General features: G+C 53.2%; 1 protein-coding gene across 1 annotated transcript; it reads right to left on the reverse strand.

Annotated features, from left to right (window-relative positions):
- Window positions 1-1,672: 1,672 nt before the first annotated feature.
- On the reverse strand, window positions 1,673-10,172 carry LOC148213990 (H-2 class II histocompatibility antigen, E-S beta chain-like). Its single transcript, XM_088129115.1, has 6 exons — window positions 10,022-10,172; window positions 8,329-8,550; window positions 5,209-5,490; window positions 4,915-5,028; window positions 4,273-4,293; window positions 1,673-3,343 (listed from the first exon to the last, which is right to left on the reverse strand). The coding sequence occupies exons 1-6, from the start codon at window positions 10,113-10,115 to the stop codon at window positions 3,330-3,332; spliced, it is 747 nt and encodes a 248-aa protein (XP_087985241.1). The 5' UTR covers window positions 10,116-10,172; the 3' UTR covers window positions 1,673-3,329.
- Window positions 10,173-10,465: the final 293 nt, after the last annotated feature.

The following is a 10,465-nucleotide window of genomic DNA, read 5'->3' on the forward strand; positions in this document are numbered from 1 at the left end:
CCTCTCTCCTGCAGAGCTGGTCTCCCCCCCCCCCCCCCCCATGGCCAACGTCTTCTACACCATGAACAGCTCCAGTGTGGACTTCCTGCTCTGGTCCAAAGGGGCACCGGGAGATCTGCACCCCCCCCCCGTGCGTGCCGCACAGGACCCCTGTGGCCAGGGAGGTGGACCTCAGTGCAACATTCCCAAGGATCAAAGCCACTGGCCGCAGGGTCACTCAGGCCCTTTTCTGAGGGTGACTCTCGGACGAGCTTCTGGCTGGTGGCCACATGAGGCGCCTGGACATGCCTCTCTCTGGCAGGGCCGGTGGGTTAGGACTGTGTCCACCGCCCAGGAGAAAAAGCAGGGAGGACCCTCAGTGGCACCCAAAACTTGCTGAGGAGACTCAAAGCAGGGGTCGGGCCCGAGGATGTCTGGAAGAGAGCAGCCTAAAGAATCAGGGCCCCAAAGAGGAAGGGAGGGTGGAAGGGGTGGGGTGCACTTTTTCTGGGAGAGTAGATGGTGGGGAGCTGAAGGGTCAGGATCGGGGGGGTAACCCCGATGCAGGCTCATATGTGGAGTTGAGGCCATACCAACGCCATTTTGAAGAGGAAGCAGAGCCATGCACACATGGAGGTCACAGGGAGGAAATGGCACGTGTACACCGTGAGCCATTAGGGGAATAACACGAGGCCAATCACCAACAGGTTGGGACGGCTGGCAAGGATGTGGGTAGATGTGCTAAAACGCTTGCAAGAGGGCCCACAACCTGGAAAACAGGATGTGTGACATTTAGCTATAAGCTCAAAATAGCTTGTGCCCACATAAAAAAGGGGGTCCAAAGGTTCTGCTCCTGCGGAGGGGCTCGCAGCCACCTGGACACTGGGTGTGCTTCTTGGGTGAGCGTTAGGGATTCGGATCCACACACGAGGACTCGCACCCTGGACCCTCGTCTGCTGTCAGAAACGCTCAGGGAGGAAGAAGGAGAAGAGAGGTTTGCAGATCGGATGGAGCCAAAGAGTCACGGAGGAGCCCAGTCCAAGGACGGGAGTCAGAAACCTTCAGCCCACCAGATCTCCGTCCGAGATAGAAGGACCAGGTTTTAGGGAGAAATGCGGAAATGTTCAAAGACAATTTGAGTGACAACCGCAGAACTGACATTCGAGGGGAACATCCATGCAGAGAGGAGTTACAAGGGGACCATCATTCCTTCTCTATGGGATGGAATCGACCTGGGGGAGAACCCCATAAATGCAGGGAGGGTGGGAAGAGCTTCAGGCAGAGCAATGACCTTGTTTCCCATAAAAGCGGGGGGGGGGGGGGGACACGATATAAATGCTTGGAGTGCGAGAAGAGCTTCAGGAGAAGTGATTACCTTCCCACGAAAGGATCCACTCAGGGGAGAATCCCCAGAAAGAGGAGATTCACGGGGTCCGTCCAGGCAGACTCTGAGCTCCTGCTCTGAAAGGGACTTTTTCTGGCTCCCGCCTGGGAGCACTTGAACCGGACGTTGCTAACCGAGGAACAGCCCCAGAAACAAATTGCAGACTGATGAAGGGGCGATAAGAAAGGAGGAATCTTGACTTATTGAAGACCAGAGCATTTTGTAGGTCCTATCTTTGCAATGGGGCCACACAGTTGCCCACAAGAATAGAAAACCCTTTGTGTTTACTTCAACATTTAGGATGCTCTGCTTCAAAATCAAGGGATTTCTTCCATCGTATATTTTAGTATAGGTTGCAAGGGGCCACCTTGCTCTCCAGACAGATATTGAACAGGTGCAGCTTCCCCAGCTGTGGGACGAAGCCCGTCCTGACGCCTCCCTTCCAGGCAGGACTTAATTGGCATTTCTTCCACAAGAGAACCTCAGCAGATCCACCGTTGCTTCCTGCAGTGGGGCCTCGTCTTCCTCCGCCTGGCCCTGTTGCAGTTCTGATTCCTCCCCACTTCATCTCCAGACGGTTTTTCAGAGGGGAGAAAACGCAGCTTTATTCTCACGAACAGGACAAAATGGCTCAGCACAGACACCCGGCTGTGATCTGAGAAAGCCTCATAATGCGAAACTAATCCGGGATTCCTCCAAGGGCGGGAGCGGGAGCTGAATTCAGCCAGGCCAAGCAGTGGATCTGGACCTTGATATTCCCAATGGGTTCCTGCCTCTTTTTCCCCAAGGGGGGGCTGCGGAGGAGAATGAGAACGAAAATGAACCCAACGCAAGAACACCAGAAACAAGGGAGCCTCCCCTGAAAGGGATATTTGGAAATCAGGGGGGACCAAAATCAAGTGAAATAAAAGTAGGGAAAAATTATTGCATGGCAGTTCTTCTTCATAAAACAGGATCTCGGGAACGAGAGAGGGAAACGCCCTTCTGTGGAAAAATGCTCAGAAGAAAAGACCAGAGACGACCAACATGAGTGCCGAAAGCTTGGAAGGGATAAGGGGTTCCTCTTAGTTTTCCTCAAAGGATCCACCCTGGAGAGAATCCGTATGAAGGTAGGTAGCGAGGAAGGAGCTCCAAAGGAAGAGCCCCCTTCTGGTGAGAGGAGCCACGCTGGCAAGGAGACCTATAGATGTGGGTGGGAAACCTCTCCCCTTCTGCGGAGGATCAGAAATTCAGGGGTGGAGGGAATGGATTAAATGGCATCTGACCTGGGGGGAATATGGAGCTAAGAGAGACCAGACTTTTCGGGCATTAGCTCACATCATTCCAGGGTTTTCCTACAGTCTAATTTATTGCTTTATAGCAAATAAAAGCCAAGGGAATTGACCCAGAGGAGAATAGCAAAAAGATGAAGCTTCTGTGCATTCAAAGCCTGGAGAGATGAGATGGAGAAACGAGGGAGGATCCAAGGAAGGGAAAGAGGTTGGGGCTCTGCTGGGCAGAGACCAGTTGATCCCTGAGATCTCTCCTCAGGAAATGGGGATCCCCGGGTGGCTGGTGCATGTGGAGCATCTGGATCTCCCTGGATCTGGTGGCCTCCAGGCTTGGCTAAGCGCCAGATGGATTTCCAGTTAAGTGGCTGGAGGTGGGTGAGTTGCAGCCATTGCTCTGAATAGGGGTCTGTGCTGAGCAGGAGAAATTGGGGGGTCTGGAGGGACAGGCAGGCCAGGAGTTCCTGGGGGCAGACTGGGTGGTCTCCACCCCCTCCCCATTTCCCCCTCCCTCAAAAGACAGAGAGGCCCTGAAAGGAAGCTGGTGGGTCTCGGCAGGAGAAGGTCCAGGCTGCGATTCTCCTCCTCTCGCCAGTGTTGAAGCTGCATCCTTGGAGGGTTGCAAAAAAGGCAGAAATTCATCAGGTGCTAAAATTCTTCAGCGATTTTGCATCTGAGAGCAGGAAGGGATAGCAGGATTAACTCATGAGTGCTGTGAAGGAAAGAGGTGGGGAAGAAAATTAAAATATATAGTAAAAACCTTCAGTGTAAATGAGGTTTTTTGGAGAGTCTGCAGGAAACACACAGGGTGGGCTTCCCCTCCCCCTCCCTTTCACCCCCCCCTTCCCAGGCAGGCCCAACCTTCAGGGGGTGGATGATGGGCAGGGCCCGGATGGAGGGGGAATCCACCCCTCTCAGGGAGGAAAAGGCTGCGAAGGACCAGGGATTCCTCCCCATCTCATCTCCGGGGCTTGAAGGGGGTCCCGGTTCAGCCGAGGGGCTGCAAAGGGAGGGTCCAGCCTGACCATGACAAGGTGGAATTTGTCCCTAATTGGCTTAATTAGAGGGTCAATCAAGAGACGAGGCCTCCCCCCCACCCAGATACTTCATCCGAACCGAGAAGATGCTGCTCGGAGGGTGGAGTCAGAAATGGCGTCTGGTGTCCAGCCTGGTGTCCCTTGGCTGGAGCTTGTGTGGACGGGCAAAAGGGGGGGTCAGGAAGGGCAGCCCACAAACCTGGGGTGCTCCGTCCCCCTCCCCCAATGACCTGCACGGCCCCCCCTTCCCTTCCCTTCCCTTCCCTTCCCTTCCCTTCCCTTCCCTTCCCTTCCCTTCCCTTCCCTTCCCTTCCCTTCCCTTCCCTTCCCTTCCCTTCCCTTTGGCAATGTCCCAAAATGGGGAGACATCCTGGGGGAGGCTCTGGTGTTGTGTGCTGCTCTTGTGTGCGATTGCATTACATTTTGGGGTCCCTGCAAGGAAAAGCTGCCAAAAACCTTGGAAAGGGATTTGGGGAGTCCAGAAAATCTTTGGAGGCTTTGCGGGTCCTGCAAGGCTCTTTCAGTTACTTAAGGGATATTTTTTGGGAGGAGAGAGAAAGAGAAAAACTTATTAATTAATGGAGGGGGAATAGAAGACGCTCACCTGGTTGTTGGATGGGGGTTGCTAGAAAAAGGGAGAGAGACGCATTCAGAACTTTTTTATCTTTTTAATATGATTGTTCTTGACATACTTATTCTTTTATATCTTTTGCTAAATGCTACCCAGTCACTTCTTGTGGGCGGCCTTATGAATTTGATAAATAAATAAATAAAGGGCTGGAGCATTTATGGGGTCAAGCTCCCATTCTATAGCCTATCATATATTGCATTAAATCCCCCCCCCCTTTTTTTTCCCTTCCTTTGAGTCAAGGTTGACTCCAGGCGACTGCCTGGACTAGTCCCTGCAGTTTCCCTGGCAAGGTTTTGGAAGGGGGTTGCCATTGCCGGCTTCCTGGGGCTGAGAGACAATGGCTGGCCCTCGGTCACCCAGGGGGCTTTGTGCCCAGGGCAAGACTGGAACTCACAGCTCCTGGTTTGTAGCCTGGTGCCTCTACCACCCCCTCAAACGGGGTCTCCTGTCCCTCATGCCCCTCCAGGAAGAAAAATGTCTCTGAAGCAATTTCCCAATGAGACCCTCAGCCTTGGGATTTGGGGGCCCAAGAGGACCCACCTTGCCATCTAGATGCAATGCGTTCCCTAGATGGTCCCCTCCCCATAACTCTCACCCAGCCCCTCACGGACTCACCTTTCTTGTTCTTCAGGTAGAGGGAGAGCCCCACAGCCAGGAAGACCACCCCCAGCACGGCCCCCACGGCCCCCGTCCAGAGCTTGCTCTTGGCAGCGTTGGAGGAACGTGGCTCTGGGGAAGGAGAAGGAGCCTCGCGTGAGCAGCAGGATCAGGGCCAGCTTCCTCCAGGGGGCCATTCTGGCTTGATGCACAGGGAGGGTCTTTCCAGCACCCCATCGATGACCCCTTCTCTGTGCACGATGGTGTCCCCAGACCAGGAGGGCAGGGAAGGGGAGGAAGGGAAAGGCTTACCCCACTGGACGGTGACGGGGGCCTCCAGGCTGGCGTGCCCCACCTTGCAAGCGTAGACGTCCCCACGCTGGGGCTGGGTCTCCAGCAGCACCTGGAGCTGGTAGGTCCAGTCCCCGTTCTGGAGCTCCTCCCCGAAGGCGACGCCCTCCTTCTCCGGCCGCCCGTTCTTCAGCCACTGGACGTCGATCTCCAGGGGGTAGAAGCCGGTCGCGGTGCAGAGGAGGATGGTGTTGGGGGAACCGGGGTCCGTCTGGGCGGGGGAGACGGTGACGGTGGGCTTGGCTGGAGGGGAGGAAGAAGGAGAATATTTATATTCGTATTTCATATTCGAGAAAATGAATAAAGTCCCACTTGATCTGGACAACACAGAGAAATAAGCAGAAAAGGACAGAACAAGATTTAAGGGGGAAAAGTGTGGCTCAAACTGGCACAACTCCTGGATGGATGAAGGGAGGGCTGGATGGGCCCCCAAAGAGGGTCCTTCAGGGCTCCCTCCAGCCGGGAAGGGGGTCTCGGGAGGCGTCCCAGGGTCTGTCCTGGGTCCTTGTGCCCTTCAGCGTTTGGGTCGGGGAGTTGGGGGGGATCGATGAAGCTCGTGGCCTTCCGGGAAGACGTCAGTGGGTGAGACGAGGCTGATTCTCTCCCTCCTCGGCTGCGAAAATCAAAACGCTTCTGCATCTTCTGCTCCTTTGGGGGGAGGCGAATGGCTCCTAAACGGCTTCTGGGGGGGCTGCAAGGTATGTTTGTGAAGGGCATTATTTTAATATATGATTTTATATTCTATATATATTTTACATAATGTATAAAACATACATGTAACAGTGCATTCTATCTTCTAAAGGGTTAACTTGGTTTTGCCTTCCAAAAGAGCACAGCGTTTCTTTCCCCCCACCTTATCTCTTTGTTGAATGCCTGATTGTCTTCAAATAAGCAACTGATTGTTGATTGGCTCACCCAGCTGTGTCATGATCAAAATACATCTGTTTACTTTCAAAGAAGTCTCGTCTCAAGTTTTTTTATATATTTGGCTCTTTAAAAACTTGGGTAAGAAAAAGAGTGCCTTACACTTGGATCGGATGTTTAATTTTTTTTTAATTTTCAGTAATTGGCTGTTTAGTGTCTTGTGTGAGTAGTTTGTTAATAGTCTTTCTTGCTGACAAATTTTTTACTAACACTGAATAACACTTAAGACGATTCCATTTTTAAATGTTTTGGTTATTTGCAAGGAAGACCTGGGATCTTGTCTGGTTGCCGCTCAGATAAATCATACATTTGTGACTTTTCCTTCCCCGGAAGCACATTTGTGTCTTGGAACATTAGAAATCTTTGCAAAAGAGCTGAAAGGAGGCAGTTTTTTCAAACTGAAAGTCATGACAATGCTTTTTTCTTTTTTTTTACAAGAAAATTCTCCTGAATGGGAAAATACCTTTAACAAGGAAATGGAAGGAATGGATTTAAATCAACAGAAATTCAAAATCTAAAATCTGGCAATTTTAGTGAAAACCTCTTCAAAATATAGAGGTTAATTTTAGTAGTTAAAGAAGGAGATAATCAGAGGGCATAAATCATTTTATGGCCTCACCAAAGATAAACCTCATTATTCACAAAGCTGCCTTGCAAATATTTTGGGGAAACAATTTGATCTGACAGGAGTTGCTGGGCAGGAACTTTAATTCAGTTCTGGATCCACTGTTGGGTTGGAAGAAGATTTTTTTTTCTTTTTAAAGACCCCCCAGAGACACCACATTCTCCATCGATCCATCGATCCATCCAGGGATTTTATTTAATGGAGATATGGAGACCTCTGCACTGAAAACAGCAGGAATATAAATTTAATTTCCCCACATCACACACGTTCCAGATTCATAGAATATTCCCCAAAACAGACTCGGGAGGCATTTTCATTGAATTAAAATAACACCTTTGATGAGAGATTCCTCAGGAACAAATTATACTAATGGCAATGAAATCCCCGAAATTGAAAGGCAGCCTGAAGCCCCCGAAGGAGGGACCCTCGAGAGGGTTTTTGACGCCTGGAGATGCCCCACGAGGCGAACTGGGAGACTGGAGCCATTTGCAGGGGATCTCGGGGGGCTTTCGGGGGCTGTGAAAAGTCACTAGATGGATCAGCGGAAGTGACGAAGTTCTGTGGTAAATGATGTGGGAGTGGGAGTTAATATTAGGAAATATAAACTCAGTTGAAAGATGTCATTTAATTCTGTGGCAAAGCATTATTTTTGGAAAACCTGCGCTCAGAAAGGGAATAGGAACGACTGTGGAGGTTTCACCGAAGGAAGAGAGTTTCCCCGAAAGGGCTGAACTGCAACACGTGCAGCTAAAACACTCGATTTGCACAATGTTTGAGCTCTGAAACCTTATCAAGTGAGAGAGATAAATAAGTTCATCATTAGGCCAAGAATTAGAATTACAAAAACCAATTTAGGCAATTTGTAGGAAATGTGGAGCAGAGGATCGGGCCTCCTGCATTAAACCATCGATGCCTTCCGGGTCTCTTATGACCGGAAACTCAGTTTTAATGGGGGTTTTTGGGCTCCATCCCAAATCCGGGACCTTCCCGGCCATGAAGACGGGGCTGAGTCTGGCGTGAAAAGCTGGTTTCGAGGGAGGCTTTTCTGCCGGACTTCAGAAATCGCCCTAACAAGGTTTCGCAGCCTTCGAATCGGCTTTTCCACAAGGCGGAGGAGGAAGCGCATAAATATTTCCATACGACTGAGGTTTACGCCTTGGTTGAAACGTGGAATCACGATTAGAAATTCTAGCCTGGTTCATTGTTTGTTTTTATGTTTGTTTGTTGGATTTAGAAGCTGCCAGACCCTGAATCAAGAATCAAGAAGCAAAAGAAGCGAAACGCCCCTCCGATCCCTGAATCCGTATTGGGGAGGGGGAGACGGGGCTGGATTCTGCCTCCGCCCCTGAATCCTCCCTGGGCCACTTCCTGGAGGGGATCAAAAGGATCCCTGATTCTGGGCAGGAGGAGAGTTGGGATCCTGGGAGGAAAAGAGGAATATTTCGTAGATCTTTATCAGGGGAACCTGAACAGATTGAATGAAGGGGGAGGGGCTGGCATCTCCCCCCCCCGGGAGGGCCCCCCCGACTCACTTCTCCGGCCAATCAGACGCACCGTCTTGGCTGCCTGATAGGTGTAAACCCCGTAGTTGTGCCGGCAGAAGCGATCCAACTCGGTGACGGCCACGAACTTCCCGACGTCGCTGTCGAAGCGGACAATCTCCTGCCGGTCATAGAAGTACCTCTTCAGGTAGTGCACCTGCTGCGTCCCGTTGAAGAAGTGGCACTCATGCTTAGTCTGATGCAAGAAATGGGCTGCGAGGAGGAGGGAGGCTGTCAGGAAGGAATCCAGCACCCATCACTCCCAGCAAATGAGGGATCCATGTGGGAGACCAAGGGGTGGCCTTTGGAGGGCCCAGCTGTAAGGGGGATCCGAGGGGGGCTTTCTCAGCCCCCCTTCACCTCCTTGCTGGGTCTCCCTGGGGGAGACGTGGAGGGGGCCTGACAAGAGACCCCCAGCCCAATCCACTCCATGCCCCACCACCAGAGTGGGAGAAGCTCCAACGTCTTCCTTCGGCAGCAGTAGCCAACCCCGCAGGGCTGTTGCTCCCTCAAGACGCCCCCTGGAGGAGGGAGGGGGAGCTTTGTCGGTCCCAGTGGGGCTCCCTGGGGGAGATGGAGAGTTGCTGGGGGTCTGGAGGGGGGAGGAAAGTGGGTGAGGGGGAGGAGCTTCCTGGGGGGCCCCCTCCATCCTCCCACCCTGGAGAAAGGCAGGCAGAAGCACAAATGGTGCAGTAGACCGCACTACTCTCTGCAGGAAACGTTGGATCCAGGTGGGGCCTCTTTGCCCCCCAAAGGGGCAGGAAAGTTGGGGGAGGGGGGTGAAGAGGCCCAGAAACTCAGGGCTGCAGTGAAAGCAAGATCCATACCTCGGTCTCCCTCTTCCTTGGGGGGGAATATGGGGAGGGGCACAATGAGGGTGTCTGGACCGATGATCCTGGGGTCTCCCAGGCCTTCCCTCGCCTGAACCCCCCCTGCTTTCCCCAAACTTCTCTTCTCCCCCCAAGATTCAGCCCTCCTACCTGCCTTTGCTCAAGAGCCCCCAGGAGCAATTCAACAGGGCCCCAGTCTGCTTCCCCCCCCCCACATTCTTCCTCCTCAGTCACCCCCATGTTTCCTCCCCCAAGACCCCGACTCCGCTATGGGGAATTATGGGGGGGCTGGGTCTCCTTTCCCAATTGAGAGGCTCCCCCAACAAGGGATCTCAATTCAACTCTTGCCTGACCTTAAAAGCCTCTAATTGGAGATTCATAAGAAAAACTGAAGTTTCTGAAGGTGCAAAAAGGTTTTTCCCCAAATGCATCTTTTTCTTCTACGGCTTTTCCTTGCGCAGATTTAGGACCGAAAACGCTGCGATTTCCCTCTTTCCCTTTCACTTTCTTCTCCTTCCTCCTTCAAGGCGACAAACTCTGGGGGCTCCGGATCCGGGTCTCGTTCGGGGCCGGAAGGTCCGACTCTGACCCTGGGTCGGCTGCCTTCCCATGACCCCCTCCCCACCTCGGCCACAGCCAGGGAAGGGGGTCCCTCTCGGTTCTCCTGGGGGGGTGTGGGGAGGGAGGGGGCAGAGGCCACGCGGAGATCCAGGCTCCTGCAGGCTCCCGCCTCTCTTGCCCTCCACCACTTCCCCAAGGTCACTTCTGGGGGTCCCAGCCCCTTTCTTCCCCCTCCCCCACCAGCATCAGAGGTCCCTCCCAGCCCCCTTCCCCCCGCCCACCCCCCTCCTTACCGGGAGGCTCCTGACCCCCTTCGCTTCCAGGGATCCCGGACAGCACCCCCCTCAGCAGCAGCAGCAGCAGCAGGGGGGCCCCAGCAGAGCCCATGGATCCTGCCCCACAAGCAACCCCCGGGAATGAGGAGACAGATGCAGATGCTTCCAGCCCGAGATGGAATCGGTGGTCTGGATTGGGGGCAGGGAGCGTTTTTCTCAGAATTTGGAGTTGGGAGAGCACAGAAGAGCAGACGGGCCAATGGGAATTCTCCCTCCTGCAGCGTCATCAGTCTCCGGGCAGAGCCTCTCTGGATTTCGCCCCGTGGAGGAGATAGTTTGGAGCAGAGATAACAGCGGAGAAAGTGGGAGGGGGGATCCTTGCAGCCTTGGGGGTCTGCAGCTCCAGGGGGTCCCCTTCCAGCTCAGAGGGGACCCTCCCCTTTCTTTGCCCTCCCCAGGACT

The sequence above is a fragment of the Python bivittatus genome, unplaced genomic scaffold, assembly GCF_059951505.1.
Source record: "Python bivittatus isolate LINGU-HERP-01145 unplaced genomic scaffold, Pbiv_v1 ctg000730_np1212, whole genome shotgun sequence".
In the NCBI taxonomy this organism is placed as follows: Eukaryota; Metazoa; Chordata; class Lepidosauria; order Squamata; family Pythonidae; genus Python; species Python bivittatus.